This window comes from Carettochelys insculpta, chromosome 1 (assembly GCF_033958435.1).
Source record: "Carettochelys insculpta isolate YL-2023 chromosome 1, ASM3395843v1, whole genome shotgun sequence".
Classification (NCBI taxonomy): Eukaryota; Metazoa; Chordata; order Testudines; family Carettochelyidae; genus Carettochelys; species Carettochelys insculpta.
In genome coordinates, this window is record NC_134137.1 from 10,762,874 (window position 1) to 10,784,574 (window position 21,701).

The following is a 21,701-nucleotide window of genomic DNA, read 5'->3' on the forward strand; positions in this document are numbered from 1 at the left end:
AACCCTGTCTTTCTCCTGGGCAGGTGTGAGTATCAACATTTGCATGAAAATCCATGGGCCAAACCCTTGACAGAGCCCATGAATATGCAGAACATATTTCACATACCCTGAAAATGTGCAATCTCCCCGACCTGACGTGTGAACGAGGGGATTTCCAGACCCACACTGGGCGGGTGCAAAAGTACACACACGCTGCGGCAGACTTGACCACATGAGTTACAGCGCCGTGTGATCTTGAGTATGAAGACACTGAACACTGGTTTGGGAGAAGACCTCCTGAGGTCTCTTCCAGCCCTAGGATTCTATGATTCCAGGATAAGAACATCGTACATGTGGGCAGGGTCTTTTACCCACAGTTATCCCCCACATCTATTCTAGGGAGACCCACAAAGGACAGAGGCACCGCAGATCATGTGTAGCCTCTTGCCTTAGTAGGAACACAGGCCAACAAGAAGGTGAAGAGACCAGGCAGATGCCACAACCAGATCCTACCAATATGCTCCTTTTCCACAGCCTGCTGTGTACCTTGCGCTCATTGTGAAGGGTTGCCAAATTTCTAACCCCTGAAAACCAAACAACCCTGCCCCAACTCTTTCCCTGAGGCCATACCCCTCACCCTACCTCTAGCTGTAAGGCCTAGCCCTCTTTCTTACCTTTACCCCCCGTTCTCTGTTTCTTTAGCCAACCCCCATTGCTCATTCCCGGTCCCCTGGAACTCACCTGCTGCCTGCAGAGCTGGGCTGGGAGGAGCTGACCTCGTACCTGTCATAGAACCACACAGCAGGGCAAGTGGCAGGAGGGAATCAGGGCACAGTGGGGTGAAATTCGAGTGACGCGAGGGTGTGTGGGAACACAACTCGAGGGACTCCTGTAACTGGTATTTTTGAGTCAGAGCCATGCCACAGATGAGGAGGAGGATTAGCATGGGTTTATTCCGGGAGGTCCAAGGCCCACCAATGAGCGCATACAGGGACCAACTAGAGCAAGACTCTGCCGTGTTTAAATTCCTTTCGGAGTAAGGGACGGCAGCAGAGGGGTGGATAGAGGATTCTGACCTACCCAGCTTCAGCAGTGGGCTACTCAGGGTCTTTTTTAATGTCACCAGGCACACAGGTGAGTGCTTCCTGCTCCTGTGTAACCAGGGAGGGAGGTGGGACTTGCCCTTGTCACAATACTTGTGGTTAATGTTATTGGTAATTCATACATGCCAGTATGTATGTGGTGTCATTAAAACATGTTACTAATCAGATCTCTCATTATATGCAAGCCAGAATATAGTAATAAACAGAAATCAACGTGACACTTCAGGCCTTACCGAATTTACAACCGTGCAAAACATGTCACGGCCCGTGGACTCTGGAGTCCTCGTGTGAACTCTGGCCTTTTGTGCGCTTTTACCCTGTGCGCCACAGATTTCACGGGGGTAGACCAGCATTTCTCAAACTGGGGGTGCTGAGCTAAAAAGGAGTGGTAGGGGGATCATGAGGTTGTTTTAGGAGTGTCGTGGTATTACCTAGGCCCACCGACCAGGGAAGGGGTGAACAAAAGGTGCAGTTTCCCCAGGCCCATCCTTTCTAAGGGACCTGGAGCTTCAGTTGCCATCATTGCCAAAATAGCAGTGGCTGGAGCTCTGGGCCCCTTTGAACTGCCACAGCAGTGCAGCTCTGGTGGTGCACAGCTTGGAGGTTGCCGCGGCAGGGCCCAACACAATGGTCCCAGTGGTGCTGAGGGCTGAATGTCCTAGCCCCACTCCTCCTGCCATTGGTCCCACCTCTCCAGGGCATGGAGACAGGCCCCACCTCCCACCTTGCCCGGGGCCCACAGCAGTTCTCGGCAGTGCTGGTATTACTCTCCCCTATTCTACCTGTCTTCAGCATAATGTTGGCTGGGAGCCCAGCTCTGAAGGCAGCACCTGCCAGAAGCAGTGCAGACATAAAGGTGTCAGTACCATACCCATGTTGCCCTGGTTTCTGTATTGCTGCTTTCAGAGCTGGATGGTCAGAGAGTAGCAGCTTTGCAGGCGGCAGCACAGAAGTAAGGGTGGCAACACCATAACAGGCCATCCTTACTTCTGTGCTGCTGCTGGTGGTAGCTCTGCCTTAGACCTGGGTTCCTGGCCAGCAGCTGCTGCTCTCCACCTGCCCAGCTCTGAAAGCAGCGCTGCTGGCAGCAGCTGCTCAGAAGTAAGTATAGCAATACCACAGTCTCCATACAACCACCCTGTGACCCCTGACCCCGAACTCCTTTTTGAGTCAGGATGCTTCCAATTACACTGCTGTGACATTTCACATGTAAATATATAAAATCATGGAATTTACCATTTTTAAAATCCTGTGACCATGAAATTGGCCATAATGGACAGTGAATTTGGCAGGGCCATAGTGATAGAAAATGAGAGCAAGACTTTTTCCCTAGTATTTTATTGCCACACACCCATACAGGGGGCAGGGGGCGGGAAGAGAGAGTGAGAGAGACTACTGTTTTCTTTATTTATTGTTAGTATCAGAAAGAAAACTTGGAATATTTGATGTCTGAGATCACTCAGGTGAGGATCTGGGGACTTTCAGAGTATACTTTAAGGCAAATACACCCTTCCTTGCCCCCCTCTCCCACCACCACCACTACCACTACCACTCATTCTGGTGCTTTGTGCTACTGTATGGTAATGTGAAACAACTGGAAACAGATTCACTAACGATAAGCCAACACAAGGGAAGACTTTTTTTAAAAAGTGCAAAGGTTGGCACCCAGTACCTTCTGGGATGGCAAGGTTGGGCCAGAAGAGAAGAGAACTCAATACTTCTTCTAGTTCCTAAATGGCCCCGGTGTGTTGCTACATCTCAGAGCTGACTGAACATCGGGGGCAGATAAAACAGCGGCTCCATGCGTGTGCATAGCTGCGGGTGTGCGTATAGGGAATAAAGGACAGATGTTGCAGTAAAGCAAGAGAAGGGGCAAGAAGCCTTCACACTCAGCTTTGTCCCCAGTGCTGCACACATGGGGCAGAGTGAGGACAAGGTCAAGTCCAAGATAACCTTCCAGCGAGCAGTGCTCAGATCACGTCAGGGACAGTGTATTGCTCCCTGTTAATAGGAGGTGCAGCATCCATCCCTACGTACAAAAAGCCCCCACAAGAATGCTCTTTAATACACTCAGAAAATGTCTCCTGCTTCTTGATTGCTCAGCAAACCCCTAGAAGCTTTTGCCTTGGAACCAGAGAAGCACCCGGACACGGATCTGTTTCGTTCTCACACCGTACACAATGGGGTTCATCATGGGAGGAAAGAGGAGGTAGAAATTGGCCATCAGGATATGAACATGTGGGGCAACAACGCGGCCAAACCTGTGCACAGTTGAGGAGAGGACCACAGGGATGTAGAACACTAAGATGGCTGAGATGTGGGAGCCACAGGTGCCGAAAGCCTTGAGCTGCTCTTCCTTGGACGCCAGGCTTAAGACAGCCCGGAGGATCTTGATGTATGACAGGACGATGAACAACAGATCCAGTCCCACGATGAAGAGAGCTACAATGATCCCATAGATGTTATTGAATGTGGTGTCAGCACAAGCCAGCTTCACCACAGCCATGTGCTCACAGTAGCAATGGGAGATGACATGGGACTGGCAGTAGGGCAGCCGCCGGAGGAGGAAGGGCAGAGGGACCATGAGCAGAACAGCCCGAAACAAAGCTGCTAGCCCTATCTTCACGATTACTGAATTGGTCAAGATGGTGGTGTATCTCAGGGGGTTGCAGATGGCCACGTACCTGTCAAAAGCCATGGCCAACAATAGAGCAGACTCCATGATGGAAAAGGAGTGAAGGAAAAACATCTGCATCAGGCAGGCATTAAAGCTGATTTCCCTGGAATTAAACCAGAAGATGCTCAGTATTTTGGGCACAGTGGTTGTAGATAAAACCAGGTCAATGACAGCCAGCATGGCAAGGAAATAGAACATGGGCTTGTGCAAGGAGGACTCTGTCTTAATAACATACAAGAGGGTGCAGTTTCCTATCAGGGCCACAGAGAACACTGAGCAGAAGGGGATGGAAATCCAGAGGTGCAGATCTTCCAGCCCCGGGATTCCCATCAGGAAGAACACGGACAGATCAGAGCCTGTGCTGTTGGAAGCGAACACGATGTCCTGCGGGAGCATCCTCTGCAAGTTTCACATCTGTCCTGTCAATAAAACAGAAGTAATGTGCTGAATAAACGCTACGTATTGCCCACATGTGAGATGCCACACGCCTCTCCGGCTTCGGGGAGTATCACTGGAAAAGGATGACAAGGTCTGTAGCAAATAGAAAAATAGATTGGGTGGTAAATAATGAGGAGGTCAAACTAACAAAAGTCTGGATCGGGGTGTAAGCACAAAGTCATGTGACATTAGCTACAGGACAGCTTTTTAATCCAGCAGACCCAGGCATAACAGGTTCCAGCTCTGGGAAGTTTTCAGAGTTCAAGTTGTGAATAAGATACCACCATGCTATGGGAACTAAGATGGAATTGACCAGCTCCAGTGAACTATCAATGGTGGTAGTCATTTCTCCATGGCTTGGGGTCTTTTGGTAGAGAATAGATAATCTCAGAGGGGTGTTCTGGTTCAACCACACGCTACAAAGCTGCATGCAGGAATCCTTGGGTGGGCTTTTTGTCCTGTGATCTGCAGAATGTGAGGCTACATGGCCACAATGGACTATTCTGGCTTTGAAAATCCAACACTATTATTTCAACAGGTCCATTATGTCAGGTCTGGTGTTGGCTCCACGCACCAGATCTGACTCCAACCCTTGCCTTCCAGTTTTCCCGCATTTCTTTTGGTGCCATTGCCATTGTACTTGAGCAACTGAGGGAGACACAATGAATTTTGTACTCCATCTACATCTGTTTTAAGATTTCAAAAGATTTAGTTTGCTATACAATTAGTTTCTACTTTGGAGCATTAGGCACTTGTCCAAGGTCACCCCAGATGGTCTCTAAGCCACAGAACATACCAAGCAAATCAGCAGAAACCAGATAATCTAGAAATGAACAAAACCCTTCCCTCCCACACGATGACTCCTACACTTCCCCACGTGAGAGGCTGGGACAGTAGATATGGGCTTTGCGACATGGTTAGGGTATTTCCGACTAAGGCTGGGTAGGAACTGAATTCCAAAAAGACCCAAACTAACCCCAGTCTCCTCTGTCTTCAGCTGGGGAGTAGTGGGGAAGGGGGAGGGTCTTATTTCTGCAGAACAGGACCTGGGCATTAAAGTGGATGATAAGCTTAGTCAAAAATCTGTCCTTATATCCATGGAGGCCAACGGCATATTGGGCTGCATTACTAAGCAGCATTGCCAGCAGATCTAGAAAAGTGATTATTCCCCTTTATTCAACACTGGTGAAGGTACCTCTCCAGTTCTGGGCCCCACCCCATTACAGAAAGGATGTGGACACATTGGAAAGAGGCCAGTGGAGGGCAACAAAAATGATGAGGGGCCAGGAGCCCATCAATTATGAGGAGATGCTGAGGGATACGGGCTTATTTAGTTTGCAGAAGAGAAGAGCGAGACAGGATTTGATAGTGCCCTTCAACTACCTGAAGGGCAATTCTAAAGAGGGTGAAGAGAGGCTGTTCTCTGTGGTGACAGATGACAGAACAAGGAACAATGGTCTCAGGTTGCAGTGGGGGAGGTGTAGGTTGAATATTAGGAAAAAGTGTTTCCCCAGGAGGGTGGTGGAGCACTGCAATGCGTTGCCTAGAGAGGTGGTGGAATCTCCATCCCTAGAGGCTTTTAAAGTCCAGCTTGACAAAGCCCTTGCTGGGACAGTTTAGATGGAATTGGTCCTGAAGATCACAGGACAAAAAGCCCACCCAAGGATTACTGCATGCAGGGCAGGGGGTTGGATTTGATGACCTCGTGACCCTCCAGCCCTAGGATTCTATGATTCTATTGGCTCTATTGCCAAACCATCTCCTCACTCCAATCTCTGTCACTCCTGACAACACCTCCAGCCTCGTAGCCCCTCAGGGCTGCAGTGTGGCAGGTGTCTTTGACCCCACGGACCGGCATATGGCTCCCTGTCATGTTCCTAAGATCTGCCCTTTCTATCCACACAGCAAAAACTCTCTTCCACCTCCAGCCCCTTGTGACCTCCAGCCTGAGTTCCAGCCACCTCCTCCATGTTGGTCCTCACATCCCTTCTCACCCAGCCAAAGCACTAAATCCCTCCACAGGATTCTCGTCCTCATCCTGAGGGCCCTTCGAAGCTCTGTCTCCTGACATATCCTCTCTTTTCTCTTCTGCTGTTGTCCTCTGTCCCCTGCCGTTTGCCACTGATGGACTCCACACACACACACACACACACACACACCTATCTGCTTCTCCGATGCTGCCTTCTTGGTTGAGAACTGCATCCCTAAATCAGCCTATCCCAGTGCTCCCCTCTCCTTGTTCACACCCACCTCAAACCCACCTGACCAAGCAACGATGGACAATCACAACAACAAGAAGTCCCGCGGCACCTTACAGACTAACAGATATTTTGGAGCATAAGCTTCCGTGGGCAGGGACCTGCTTCATCAGATGCATGAGTGGGAGGGGTGGTTTCAGAGGGGTAGTTAAACAGTGGGGTCCCAGAAGAAAGGAAAGCCAGAGCTGACTAGGTCTATTCAGCAAGCCAGAGCTGACTCGGTCTATTGGTTGATGTGCATATATTTTACACAGCAAATACATAGCACAGTAGGAAAAAATGGTATGTATTTTGGTGTATATCCCTTTATCTTTCCCTCCATATGGTGCAGAGGGCTTAATCTTGATGAAGAAAACTGTATTGTATGCACTATGCCTTGCACGCTGTGGGTGGTCTCTGACGGTCAATAATTCTCAATATCTAGAGAATGTCCAAAGTCACCCCAAACTTCCCAGTCATTTGGTGGAGAAATTTTCACATGTGGCTTCCTGCTCCAGCCCATCATTCACCTTTGTCCATAGCTCCAATGGTCTGATGACCTAAATGTGAGCACAGAGGCATCTTCACATCCCGATCTGGGGGCGGGGGTCAGTTGTTTCCAGGCGCAAATTAGGCCTTCAAAGAGGAAGGTGAGTTTAAAAAATTAACCCTCAAATATAATCTGCATAACTCCTTTCTCTTCAACTGCATTCCACAGAGGTGGGAAAAGTACCCCAAAAGTTGCTTGAGTAAAATTACAGCTGTTTGGGGGGCTGTAGTTTAGTACAAGTCACTGGTGTCCTTCTGGAAAACTACTTGAATAAAAGTATACACACACACCAACACACACACATACGCGCATCACATCACATCTCGATTGTACTCAAGTATCCGGAAGTGAAAGCATCTGCGTTTTTGCTCATATAACTTTGCAGGCACTTTTCCCTCCTCTTTCAGAATCCAGGCACCTTGACAGAAAGGAATTAAGACTGATGGTGAAGTCAAGAAGGAAAATCTGCCTGAGAAGCACTGAAGAGCCACTCGGGTCCACAGTCTCAGGCTGGGGGTTACAAATATTTGCCTTCATCCACACTTGGGCACAGAGCTTGATTTTTAGGGGCTGCCAAACACCCACCCCTCCCACAGAAAACCAGCTCACTCATTGACGAGTCTAGATATGCCAGACACTTCAGGGTGATCATGTGGGATGCAATATGAACCCACAAAAGAAACAGGCCATTCAGAGATAGAGCAGCAGAATTTGGTTCAATCTCTGAGCTTGGCCAGAATGTGGTTCAAACCCATCAATAGCTACAGAACTGTTCCTTTGCCCGCATGAATTAGATTCTGTGGGAGAGCTCACCAGAACCCTGCAGCACTCCCTTCCTTTTCGAGGGCCTCAGTCGTCCTTCCAGACCGCATGAGGTCCACAGACTCATCTGCAGATGCCAGCTTTGGGCGGATTTATAGCCATGGTGACAGAACCCACTTCCTCGCCGGCTGGGAGGATCTCACAGGCCAGCTGGGAATCATGGCTTCTGCTTTGTGCTCCCGGGCTAGGTGAATATGTCTGGACCTCTGAAAAACAGTGACCATAATATAATTAAATTTAACTTTCCTGTGGCTGGGAAAATACTTCAGTGGCCCAAGACTGTAGTATTTAATTTCAGAAAGGAAGACTACACAAAAATGAGGAAGTTAGTTAAAAGGAAAGTAAAAGGTACAATACCTAAAGTGAAATCCCTGCCAGCTGCATGGAAACTGTTTACAGACACCATAATAGAGGCTCAACTTAAATGTATCCGCCGATTTAGAAAACGTAGAAAGAGAACCAAGAAAGTGCCACTGTGGTTAAACAATAAAGTCAGAGAGGGAGTGAGAGACAAAAAGACAGCCCTTAAAAATGAAAAAAGCAGTCCAGGAGCACTTTAAAGACTAACAAAAGAATTGATTAGGTGATCAGCTTTCGTGGGACAGACCTCAGGCTCATCACCTAATCAATTATTTTGTTAGTCTTTAAAGTGCTACTGGACTGCTTTTTTGTTTTGATAGTACATAGACTAGCACGACTTTCTCTCTGTTACTATTTAAAAAATGGAAGCTAAATCCGAGTGAGGAAAATAGAAAGGAACATCAACTCTGCCAAGTGAGGTGTAAAAATATAATTAGGAAGGCCAAAAAATCTTGGCTTCTGCTTTGTGCTCCTGAGCTGGTTCTGGGAGACAGAGTTAACTCTTTCTATTCAGACCTGGAAGGGAAGAGACTGTTGCTATGTCCTGGAACCAAGGGATAGAAAAGCCCTTCTAGGCCTTGTTCCCACAGTCACAGCAGAACTGAGCACTGCTGTAGCTTTCCCCACAGGCTTTGCCCAGATTCATTTTAACTAAGGCAGGCAACGAATCCTCCATTACTTCCCTTAGGCAGCTGTATCCACCCTGTGGACTCCGTTCCTGCCCAGATTATTTCCTCCGGCTGTACAAGAGGGTCATCCCAGCCAGCGCATCAACTTCAGCTGCTATCTGGCTGAATATTTAACAGTGTGCAGCAAACACTTGCAGCTGGAAGCCCCTCAACGAGAGAGGCCTTAAGGCTTAGGAAAGGCAATACAGCCTCATAGATTTTTACTCTGCCTCCAGCCTCCATATGTTATTATTTTTAGCTTATATTGTGATAGTGATGAAGTAACCTACACACCAGTGTGTGAGTCACTGTGCCATGTAATAGCACCTAGATGGTGTCTCAGAGAAAGACTAAGTATCCTCTAGAGGTTAGGTTGGAGGGTAGCCAGCTGTTAGTGCAAACTGAGAGACATCTGCACTAAGCTCTAGAGGTCCCAGGTTCTGGTCTGCCTCAGGGCAGTGATACTTGCTGGGCTCCTCCTTGTAACCAAGCCCTTATGTGCTAGGGGCTGTACATGTGTGAATGAGAAGAGGCCACAAAGGGTTTCAAATCTGTTTAGATGTTTCAGTCCCCAGCTGCAATAAACCTCCTGAGGAGAAGAAACCGTACCTCATTTCAGCCTCACAGCTCTCTCAGGTAAAACACTAGGTAAATTGTTAGATGTTCAACTAGTGGATCTACCTGATTGCAAAGACATGGACGCAGAGGAAAGAACAAAAGTAAACCTGACAGAGCCTCAGAGGCAAGGTCAATGGGCTCTGCATTATGGGGAGGATGATGTGGTGGTCAATAAAGCAGCATATGTGTTCCCACTGGGGCCAAAATCCGGATGTCTTCCTTCACTGGGTGTCAGAGCCCCAGCGGGACTGTCTACGTGGCTGTGTTTAGTCCTGAGGCCAAGTCATTTCACCCAGCAGCTGAGATTTGCTCCCTGAGGTGTGTGTGGGGGTTTCTTGTGTAGATGTACCCGGAGAAGGAGTATCAGAGGAGCAGCCGTGTTAGTCTGTATCCGCAAAAACAAGGCGAAGTCGGAGAAGAAGCAGTTTCATGGCTGCGCCAGCACTCCTGAATCCCGGTCCACCAGCCCTTCCTCTTCTATTTCTTGCTGGTGAACCCCAAAATGGATGATCTCAGGCCCACCAAAGGGGGGGGGGGACAAGGGAGGGAGTTGCACAAGGACACAGCATTCCCAAGAGGCCCAGAGCTCTGGCCACGTGCACTGCAGGGCCCTATGACATGCCGCAGCAGCACAGCTCCACATGGCTGTGGTCGGAGGTCATCCCTGCAATCTGGGCAGCACTAGGATGACTTTCCTAGGCCTCCCTCCCACCTTGCCCAGTGCCTGTGGAGGCTGCTGGCCCTGTTGGATACACTGCCGTGAAAACAAAAAAACAGCTTGGTGGAGTGGAGTCTCCTCAGCTTTTCAAACCCTTCAAAAACAGGTGGTTGATTTAAAAAAACAGGCAAAGATGTGAGGGGATTTTTTTAGCCCTAATGGAAATTCCACTAGACAACATGGGAGTCCTCGAACTGGTCAGCCGCTGCCTCTCTGCTGCTGTCGTCTGGCCAGATTAACACGGAAGGTGGAGAAGATTGTCACATCCAGGCTGTGTCTACACTACAAAAAGAACTTCCAAGTTACTTATTTTGAAGTACAACTTCGAAGTTGAGCTTCTACACACACTACTTGGAAGTTAAATTTCGAAGTTGGGCACGACTCCATTCCGGGGTATGGAGTAAGGACTTCAAAGCTGGGCTCCCTACTTTGAAGTTAATACTGAAGTTAGGGAAAAAAATGTGTGTAGACTCTCTGCTGGCTACTTCCAAGTAGTGCCTAACTTCCAAGTAGGTAACTGCGAAGTTAGTTCCTAGTGTAGACACACCCCCACTCTCATGTTCCTTACTTGGGAGACCTGAGGCTGCTGGCATGGAATAATCCTAGCTGCAATTCACTCCAAGCGCTGGGCATATCTCAGCCCTGGTCTTGCTGGCCTTGAGTTGTGTTAGCTACTGCACAGCAGATGCTACCGAAACTTGTTGCCTATGATAAGCAGTGCTTCCAGGGGCTCTAATCCGAAACAGGCTCTACTGTGTGTGGACACACTATTTAGGAATAGGTTTTGCTTATTTTGGGGCTTCCCTGTAGTGTGGATGCATTATTCCGGAATGGCTTATTTTACAATAATATCTCCAGAATAAGCTATTCTGGAATGGCTCTGTAGTGTGGACATACCCAGATAGGCCACATCTACACTACAGGGATCTCTCAAAAGATGATCTTCAGGAAGGTCTTCTTTCGAAAAAGGACATGCACACACAAAAAAATAGATCAAAAGAGCAATCTGCTCTTTCAACAGAGAGCGTCCACACAGAACCCACTCTTCTGAAAGAAGGGGTCCGGGATTGAAAAATCTGGCACCATGAGGACGGCTCTTTTGAAAAAAGGGCCCACTGAGCATCTACACACACATTCTATCTAAAGAAGCTTTTGAAAGGAGGTGCTCTTCCTGGTCGGGGTGCTGAAGAGGGCTTCCAGAAGAAGAGCCACATTCTTTCGATTTCTGATCACACGTTCTTCTGAGGGGTAGCCGTGTTAGTCTGGATCTGTAACAGCAACGAAGGGTCCTGTGGCACCTTATAGACTAACAGAAAAGTTTTGAGCATGAGCTTTCGTGAGCACAGACTCACTTCATCATCTGATGAAGTGAGTCTGTGCTCACGGAAGCTCATGCTCAAAACTTTTCTGTTAGTCTATAAGGTGCCACAGGACCCTTCGTTGCTGTTATGTTCTATCTGGACACTCCCAGTGTTCTTTCAAAAAAGGCCCTGATTTCCTGAAAGAACTCGCTGGTGTCGACGTGGCCCTTGAGTTTGGGCATCTTTGACGTAGATGATTGCTATGGCTCAGATTGCTAGGAATGTTTTGTGGTAAGTAGATGATTGAAGTTAGGAAGTGATGACCCAGTAAGGGTCACTCTGAGCCATGAACACTGTAAAAATTAGTTATAAAAAGGCCCGACAATAATGCAGGGGTCAGCAACCTTACCAAGGTGGCGTGCCGTAATTTGACCTTTTGACCTCTATGTACTGATGGAGTGCCAGTGATACTTCTTTAGTCATTAATAGTCCTCCTTACAACAGCTTCGGTCATAAAGAAATTAAGATGCAGAGCTTTACCATTTAGGTGGTGGTAGGTAGCATTAGCCGGCCTTTTGTTAAGCCATGGGCAGAATGGCTTTGAGCAAGCTCCCAGCTGCATGGGGGAGGAGGAGTGGGGCTTAGCTCCCATCTCACATGCAGATTCAGCACCCGTGCCGGGGATGCACAAGAGTGTACTTTGGAGCGGTGCTCTGAGGCTACCCTTGGAGACATTTCCCTGATGCCCTTCTCCCCGGTGTGCAAAGTGACCGGTCATTGCTGAACTGCTGCTAATGACTGAATACCATCTCAGATTTAGATAATTACTTTGGGTTTGCCGAACCTTTTGCTTGCATGTGTGTGTGTGTGAATCTAATAAGTGGTTGGTTTAGATCAGTGCAGACTTACTTGTATCCATCTTCCATCCACTGGATGCATTGTGTTCCCACTGATTTAGCCCTAGCACTGCTGGAGACCAATGGTTAAGTTACGATCATTTGGGTTTCAGAAAACCCTGGGAAATGTCCTCTTAACCAAAAAGGGTACTGATGAGCAATGTTCCCTGTAATGTGAGCCCTGGGGCAGCTGCCCAGGAGAGATTCAGGTACCACCCAGCTGATTAGCAAAGCATGATGTACAGCCATCCATGCCCTAGTGCATATGATGGACCTAGGTCACCAGCTGGAGAAAATGAACCTATGACCTTAGGGATGAAAGGTAGGTGCTTTATTGGGTGGGCTGAAAGCCACCATACTGTCAGACTGGGTGGTAAAGTGTGTTGCTTTAGCTTCTAAGGTCACAGGTTCATTTCCCCCACTGCCAACCCTCTCCATCATAGAATCACAGGGCTGGAAGAGACCTCAGGAGGTCATCTAGTCCAGCCACCTGCTTCAAGAAGGATCAGCCCCAACTATGTCATCCCAGCCAGGACCTTGTCAAGCTGGGACTTAAAAACCTCTAGGGATGGAGGATCCACCAACTCTCTAGGCAATAAGAACATAAGAATGGCCATACTGGGTCAGACCAAAGGTCCATCCAGCCCAGCATCCCATCTGCCGACGGTGGCCAATGCCAGGTGCCCCAGAGAAGGAGAACAGAAGACAATGATCAAGTGATTTATCTCCTGCCATCCATCTCCTGCCCTTGTTCTGAAGGCTAGGGCACCATACTTTATCCCTGGCTAATAGCCATTTATGGACCTAACCTGCAAAAATTTATCAAGCTCTTTTTTAAACCCTAATAGAGTCCTGGCCTTCACAGCCTCCTCCAGCAAGGAGTTCCACAGGTTGACTGTGCGCTGTGTGAAGAAAAATTTCCTTTTATTAGTTTTGAACTTGCTACCCATCAATTTCATTTGGTGTCCCCTAGTTCTTGTATTATGGGAAAAGGTAAATAATTTTTCTATATTCACTTTCTCCACACCATTCATGATTTTATATACCTCTATCATATCGCCCCTCAATCGCCTTTTTTCCAAACTGAAAAGTCCCAGTCTCTCTAGCCTCTCCCCATATGGGACCCTTTCCAAGCCCCTAATCATCTTAGTCGCCCTTTTCTGAACCTTTTCTAATGCCAATATATCTTTTTTGAGGTGAGGAGACCACATCTGCACGCAGTACTCGAGATGTGGGCGTACCATAGTTCCAGTGCATTCCAGTGCTTCACCACCCTCCTGGGGAAGTAGTTTTTCCTAATATCCAACCTACTCCTCTGCTTCTGTAACTTCAGACCATTGTCCCTTGTTCTGCTGTCTGACACCACTGAGAACAGTTTCTCTCCATCCTTTTTAGAGCTCCCCTTCAGGAAGTTGAAGGCTGCTATTAAATCACCCTTCAGTCTTCTCTTCCATGAACTAAATAGGCCCAAATCCCTCAGCCTCTCCTCACAGGTCATGTGCTCCAGCCCCTTCATCATTTTTGTTGTTCTCTGCTGAACCTGCTCCAGCCCATCCACATCCTTTTTATACTGGGGGGCCTAAAAGTGGACACAATATTCCACACAATATACATCCATTGGCCTTGCAGGCGGGGGCACACGTAACAAAATGTATTTCACCCATGAATGGAAAAAGGTAGCGGAAAAGCTGCTGCTGATTTCTGATTCAAACCTAAGTAGAGCCCTGAATGTGCAGGGACAAGTCTTCAGATGCCCTCTGCGCTTGCGCAAATGCTCCCCCTCCCTTCGTTGTGCAGATCACCTCAGGCAGAGATGACTTTCGGGGTATTTTTGCCCTTAAATTGGTCACACCTACATCCTAGCTCATGCTTTCTTGAAGCTCAGTCCCACACTGTTGACTAGAGACAGACAGGGAGCTGTGCTAGTCTATACACTACCAAAACGAAAAGCAGTCAAGTAGCTCTTTAAAGATGAGCAAAATAATTTATTAGGTGAGCTTTCGTGGGATGGTCTGAAGAAGTGGGTCTGTCCCACGAACGCTCACCTAATAAATTATTTTGCTAATCTTTAATGTGCTACTTGACTGCTTTTTGTTGACTAGAGATGCAGCTATTAAGCCAGGGGGCTGCAGAATAAGAATGGGTTAACTTACTGTTACTATTCATGGCTATTCCCTATGCCTGATGGCAGATTTTCCTCCATAATGAAGGCTCTGAATTCCCAGCTGGTGTAGTAAAGGCAGAGGATTTCTTTAAGAGGTATAAATATCCCCACGCAGCTTGTCCTCACAGACTGGAGAGTCATGCTGATTGCCTGTGACTGTAGCATTTACAGAAGGTGAAGAGGACAGAGTCAGATCCCGGTGAGTTGGGGTAGCATGAATTTAACCAGGGGCCCTTTAATACATAATTTTGAAATGCACCAGAAAACTTTGGCCAAATCCTATTCCCAGTCATGCTGGTGCAAACATAAAATAATCCCACTGGGTCCAGCAGAGCAACTCCAGATTTACACCAGTGTAACTGATCAGAATTCGGCTCGCAATGAATACACATAGAAAAAAGACATCACAAGAACATGAAGATCTCAGAAGTCAAGAAAGGCCAACAATAATAAAACCTGAATTCTGACCCTTTATATGAATTCATTAGTCCACAATGATCTGCTTGCCAATTATTCCTCGTTTAACACAACCACAAGTATTCCTTTCTACAGCTTTAGCAACAGAGGCACATGGCAGCAAATTGTAATACTTGTACAGTGTGAAACTCTCTAATTCAGCACTCTTTCGTCCACCTGCATCTGCAATGTGGCAAGATTGTGGTTAGTAGACAACCTTTTATCATGGGTGTGGCCAAGTTTCCTGTGGTTCCATAAAGTTTGTTTACCACCACCAGCCCTGGTTCTCAGTGTTCCGTGCTGTTATTTAGCCTAATTTACCCCCTAAATGTCTTCTCAGAGCCCAGTAAGCACTGGAAGGGTTGGTGATGTGCTAGACAATATTGACCTCGCATGAGCTGGAAAATTCTCTCGTCCCGCACCGGTCAGGTCCCAAGGCCGCTGGACTAGAGAGGTTCCCTCTGTATTACTTTTGTTGTCACAACAGTGCAGCCGGCATCTCTTTTGTGATTTGAACTTTTTGTATAAATTCACCTCTCTGCAAGGTCTGCTTTTAAATGCATGACAGCAGCAGCCCTGATTTCTTTTCAGCTAGTGGTGCTGCCTTCCTGCTATGATACTGACCAGCATTCAGGCCATTATCTGCCCCTCGCTGGTGTGGACTTTAGAAACTACATTCATCCCTCGCTATACGAGCACAATTGCTTCCCAACTTTCTGCTTGTAGGCGAAAACTCGTAAGAAGGACACTAAATTCCCAATAAAATACATGTAAAAGTCTCTTATTCGTTCCAAGTGCTCTCAGTTTGGTGAAGGAGTGGCACCATGTGGCACCACTTTTGAAAGGTAAGCGAACCTTGGGGTTGAGGGGGCTGGAGAGGGTTAAAGGTTGGGGCTGAGAGGAAGGGAGGGTTAAAACCTGGTGGTGGGTTGGGTCCGCGGGGGAGGTTCAGGCTGAGGTGGTTTGGGTCTGAGGAGCTGGCGGAGGGGTCAGGCTGCATCAGGTTGAGTCCACGGGGAGGGGAGTAAGGCTCATATTAGCCGGGGGAAGTTCCTTCAGCAAAGGTAGGTATATGTGTCCCTTGTTTCTGCGAGCACTCGTAAGTAAAGTACTCGTTTAACGAGGGATGAGTGTATAACATGGAGGGGCAGGGAGGGGTGTTCTGTCCGATATTTCCCAACCCAGAAATACCCTCAGCACAACTTGTCTTGCAGCGCTGCTGGATTCCAGGACGGTGAATGGACCATAGCACCAGAGGGTAAAATGTTAACCATGACGCTCGCTATTATTCCCTGTAAGCTGAGCACAAGTTTAGCCACTCAGGAGAGATTTAAATGCTGCTCGGCTGATTAGCACAGCACCCACAGCTAGAGTGTTTGTTTCTGCTGGTAGTGCACAGTCGCACATGTTTGAGGCACATAAAATTTATTCCAGACAGGGATGGAAATGATTAGGGAAAATATTGGCACACGTTAATACCTGGACCCAAAACATATTGGAATGACTAAGCAGTTGTGCTGATGGAGTGTGAACGAAAGCATAGAGTCGAGTATAGTAAAAAGTAAATGAAATCAAACAGCACCATCAAATCTCTGTGGATGGGAGTTCTATGCCTGAACAACAAAACAGCCATAAGAATACGACTGACCCCACTGGGATGGTGACAGGAAATGTGAAAGGCCCTGGGAGAACACAGAGAAGCTACACACACAGAAAACTCAACAATAATGGGAGATTTCTGCTCCCCTGCCCCTCTTTGACTAGGGACAGGGACACAGGACAGGATACACGGCAGGATGCAGAGATTAAATTTCTAGGCATCATTAATGTCTTCTCCTTGGACCAAGTAGTCCCAGAAGCCACCAGGAGGGAAGCAATTCTTTAACATCTCTCTGAGCCAGCAGGGTTATGACCCCATCTCAGAGTTCTATTTCTCTTGCATTTAAACACTTCTGGGCTCTTGACTAATGTTATTTAGCCACTGAGCTAGTTGTTCTTCCAGCTCCCCAAAACTGGACCTAGGGCTATGTTCCAGCTCTGAAGGGAAGCAGCACTGAGAAAAGACAAAACACCCAAGTACTCACCTTGAGCATGCCCTGGGAGAGCTGTAGAAAGGAGGGCCATTTTGAATAGTGAATGAAGCTGGAGATGTCCTGGAGTTGGCAGAGGACTGGGTGGCAGAGCTGCAATTCTCCATGTGGGGGATGGCTGCTGGGGTATTCTGTAGGTGCTGGGCTCCAAACACCTGTGACTCGGGAAGGCCATGGACGACCATAGTAACAGAGCTTTTTCATTGTCGACAATAACCTGACATGTTGCTTCCCTTACAGCCTCCAAAATGGTTCTGGAAACCAACCGTGCGCCATGTTGTTCTACAATCACTCCAACCCTTCCACCTTTTTCCTAATGGGCATTCCAGGGCTGGAGGCCACCCACTTCTGGCTCGCCTTCCCCTTCTGTGCCATGTACTTTGTGGCCCTGCTGGGCAACTTCACACTCCTCTTTGTGATCAAGATGGAGCCAAACCTGCACTTGCCCATGTATCATTTCCTCTGCATGCTGGCAGGCATTGACCTGGTGCTCACCACCTCCACTGTGCCCAAGATCCTGAGCATCTTCTGGTTCCACTCCCATGAAATTGGCTTTGAGTGGTGCATGGTCCAGATGTTCTTCATCCATGGCTTCTCCGCTGTGGAGTCGGGGGTGCTGCTGGCCATGGCCTTTGACCGCTACATCGCCATCTGCAAGCCTCTGCACTACTCCACCATCCTTACCAATGCCAGCATCACCAAGATTGGGTCAGCTGCCTTTCTGCGGGGCATTGTCCTCATGACTCCCTTGACGTGCCTGGTGAGCCGCCTGCCCTACTGTGGGCCCCAGGTCATCCCCCACTCCTACTGTGAGCACATGGCTGTGGCAAAGCTGGCCTGTGGGAGCATCACACTCAACGATATCTACGGGATAACTGCCGCGACTTTGGTGGTGGGCTCCGACTCCATCTTCATCGCCGTCTCCTACATCCTCATCCTCAGAGCTGTCCTGAGCCTCTCCTCCAAGGAAGCACGCCAGAAATCTTTCAGCACCTGCGGGTCCCATGTGTGCATCATCGTGGTCTTCTACACCCCGGGGCTGTTCTCCTTCTACACCCAGCGTTGGAGCCAGAACCTCCCTCTGCAGGTCCGCATCCTGCTGGCAGACCTCTACCTCTTGGTGCCACCCATGATGAACCCTGTCATTTATGGCATGAAGACCAAGCAGATCAGGGAGCAGCTGATAAGGCTTTTACATCCAAAGAGAATCCAGGCTGGGATTTGACCCCGCTAGTTTCAGATGCTGAAAGGCAATGAGTGAGCTGCCGAAGGTTCAGATCCTCAGCCAGAGCTTCAGATCCTGATCCAAAAGAAACCTTGGAGACTCTCGTGCTGGAAATCCCAGAAGTTGCTCTCTCATCGCCATCTGGGTGCCTCTTTCCTTCCAGCCAGCTCAACAATCCTGGCTAACATCTGGAACAACAGAATCACCGTGAACATGAGTAATTTTTTTTTTTTGTGGGAGAAGCTCAATCTGACCTCAACTTTGGGATGAAAGTTTTTAGATTATTGCTTAGTTTACCCATATCACTATTTCCTCCTTAACACTGAACATCAGTACCACCAGCGTTTTGCTTCCCAACAGCACATGATAAAAGAGTCTTCCTACATGCAAGGACAAATTCTACTCATAGACCTATCCCTCCAGCTTTCCACTCATCCCCCTTTCCAACCATCTACCATCAATCTGCATAACTATCCCTTACCCTTGAATGGATGCCCACATGTGGTTTCTACTGCCTCCAATTAAAATCTGTGCATGTGTTTTAGTGCAGTATTCTCCCCTGAATGTATATGGTGTCTCTCCACCAAATATTGTGATTTTCCACAAGCAGTTATGGAAAAAGTTCACTTGGGTCTTTTGAGAGAGAAGGCTAAAGAACAGCACTGAAATGCTCCCTCACATTGGCTAGGGAGTGTTTTTAGTGACTTTCAGTGTTGCACGGTACTCAAAAGCTATGGTAAACATTCATGACAATATCTTAACAGTCTCCTTCTTCCACTTTTACTGTCACTTTATCTCAAATGTTTTGATCCCTTTTTTTGGTCTTCCTCGCATTTATGGAAAGGAGATTGCTTTCCGATCCAAAATGTGGTGGATATTCTCCCATTCAGTATTCGGGTCTTTATCATTGATGTCCAATCATTGCCCAAGCGTCGGCATCCAGTGAAGAGCCATACCATTTTTCAAGAGATTTTTTCCTACCCTCTGGCAGCTAAGAGGGTCATACAAAACCATTCGGGTCTTTTCATGATACTCCATTTGTCCAAACCTTTCTTCTATGGACACACAAGCAGTGTCAGTAAGGTTATCGCTACACCGCAGCCCTATTTCAAACTAAGATAATTCAAAGCAGCTATTTCAAACTATCTTCTTTTGAAAGAACACAACTACACACCAAATGTATTTGGAAATAGCACCCACCTATTGCAAAAAAGCATTTCTGGACACATAGCGCTATTTCAAAATAGTGCTGCTGGAGCCCATTGTGGCTGATTTCAAAAGAGAGCTACTCCGTGTCTTGATATCTCCTATTTCAAAGTAGTAATTTTGAAATAAGCATTATTCCTCTCACTTTGGCTATGTCAACACTACAGCAATCCTTCAAAAGAAATTCTTCTGGAAGATCTCTTCCGAGAAAGCTTCTTTTAAAGAGCACTTCCACACACAAAAAGGCGGATAGAAAAATACAGATCCACTCTTTTGATAAAGAGCATCCACACAGCCGCCGTTCTTTCAAAAGAACAGGACAAAGGTTGAAAAAGCCAGGGCCATGAGGGCTGCTCTTTTGAAAAGAGGGCCCGGGGGGAGTCTACACATGTTTTTTTCAGAAAGAATCTTTCAGAAAAGGGAAAACATCCTCATCTGGGAGAGGAAGAGGGCAACCAGAATAAGGGCTGCATTCTTCCGATTTCAGATTGAAAGAACACATCTTGTGTGTAGGTGCTCTGCAGGTTCTTTTGAAAAAGGCCCAGGTTTTTTTCAAAAGAACTTGCTAGTATAGACGTAGCCTTTGAGGATTATCAACTTATTTCAAAATAGTGTGCATAGTATAGATGACAGCTATGTTGTTTCAAAATAACTAGGTAATATAACTGTAGCCTTAAGCACAGAAAATTCCCTCTTGAATTTTTCTTCCAAGTTTCCCATCACCTCATCTCCGCCCTCATAATCAAATTGTCTCTTCCTCCCATAAGTAGGAGCTTCCTTAAAGATAAGTTCAAGTCCCACATTTTCCACCATTTCTTTAGCAACATGGTGACATCTTCAAATCCCTGTGTCTGAGGGCCACAGTGAAAGTGAGGCAGCTTCTCATCAAAGTTATAGCAGTTGCAATGTCCACTGACTGAGATTGTAATACTTTCCTTACAATGCTGACTTAGAACAGGACTTCATGCCAAACAGGGCCATCCTTAGGATTTGGATGGCCTTACACTGTACTAGTAAACTGGTGCCCCTATGTACAATGGCATATTTTTAGAGATGTCATTTTACAATCTTCAGCAACTCATTAATGAAGTATTTTTAAAGTGAATTTTAAACTAAAGTTCTGCCCACAAACACAATAAACTCAGAAACTGACTGTTAAATGGCTTCATTACAACTTTAATGGCTCTTTCTCCAGTTCTACTCACAGGTTGAGCACACCTTTTCACGCTTAAGTTAACTAGATCCTCTCTGGAAGAAGCAGAGATACAGAACAGGGATAGAAGGAGGCAGGTGATGGATGAACATTAAGACCCAGTGTCGCCCAAATCTTCAAGCAACTCCATATTCAGCATATGGGTAAGGATGGTTCTGATACCAAACAAAAATTAAGACCAGAATTTTAGTCGGTGATCTGATTTGTCTGGCTTTACACCTTGCCTTCTGGCCTCTCATGGTTCTGGCCCTGGCTTTACTCAGCAACACCAGTTCCTTCGAGCAGCTGTATAACCACAATTATGTGGTACCTCAGTAGCCTTAGGCTCACTCTTCAAGTCTTCAAACACGTGCACTTTCACAACTACAGCATAAAACAAGGTTCACTGTATTGCAGCTGGGCTCTCATTTCACTTCATTCTTACATCTTACTGAATGACTGGCAACACCGCACCCCTTATATACCCCCGACAGCCTGGCTGAGAACATTTGAGAGGGTTCAATGAAGATGTAGCTCTCAGACAGTTCTCAGAAAGTCTGGAAGGTTCCATGAGATTCTAGAAAGGTCCAGAGGATTCTGGGAGGACAGTGAAAAATAAATATTTGAATCATTTCACCTCAAACATTCCATTTCCTTTTGGTTGCAAACAACAAAGCCCTAAGCCCTCCCACAGCCTGGCACCCCAGGTGCTCTCCTGGGTCACATGCCCCTAAATCTGGCCCTGGACATGGTTATTTTGACTTGGCCTTCTGCACTGTACTGTGCACACCGGAACCATAGGTTAGAGCATGGGCTAATGTAGAGTTTAAACACCATGTCAATGCTTCAGCCAAGGGTTCCCTAACATGGGTCAGCTGACTCAAATTCCACTAATCCTGGGATTAGTGGAGATATATTCCAAGAGGCCAAAGCGCTCCCTGCCCTGACCCAAGCCTCCAGGAGCAGAGTCACAGAGGCTGAGGGCTGTTCTGTGCTCCCAG

The 21,701-nt window shown here is 47.3% G+C and overlaps 2 protein-coding genes across 3 annotated transcripts; one reads left to right on the plus strand and one right to left on the minus strand.

Annotated features, from left to right (window-relative positions):
- Positions 1–3,192: 3,192 nt before the first annotated feature.
- LOC142003436 (olfactory receptor 52K1-like) lies at positions 3,193–4,155 on the minus strand. The gene has a single exon (XM_074980398.1). The coding sequence runs from the start codon at positions 4,153–4,155 to the stop codon at positions 3,193–3,195; it is 963 nt and encodes a 320-aa protein (XP_074836499.1).
- Positions 4,156–14,725: 10,570 nt separating this feature from the next.
- LOC142003447 (olfactory receptor 52N4-like) lies at positions 14,726–18,489 on the plus strand. 2 transcript variants are annotated; one of them, XM_074980413.1, is made up of 2 exons: positions 14,726–14,730; positions 17,318–18,489. In XM_074980413.1, exon 2 carries the CDS (start codon positions 17,352–17,354, stop codon positions 18,300–18,302), a length of 951 nt encoding a protein of 316 aa, XP_074836514.1. In that variant the 5' UTR covers positions 14,726–14,730; positions 17,318–17,351; the 3' UTR covers positions 18,303–18,489. The 2 variants fall into 2 exon arrangements, with proteins under 2 accessions (XP_074836514.1, XP_074836509.1); XM_074980408.1 differs by lacking the exon at positions 14,726–14,730 and adding an exon at positions 16,597–16,644 and having other exon boundaries at positions 17,370–18,489.
- The last annotated feature ends 3,212 nt before the right edge of the window (positions 18,490–21,701 follow it).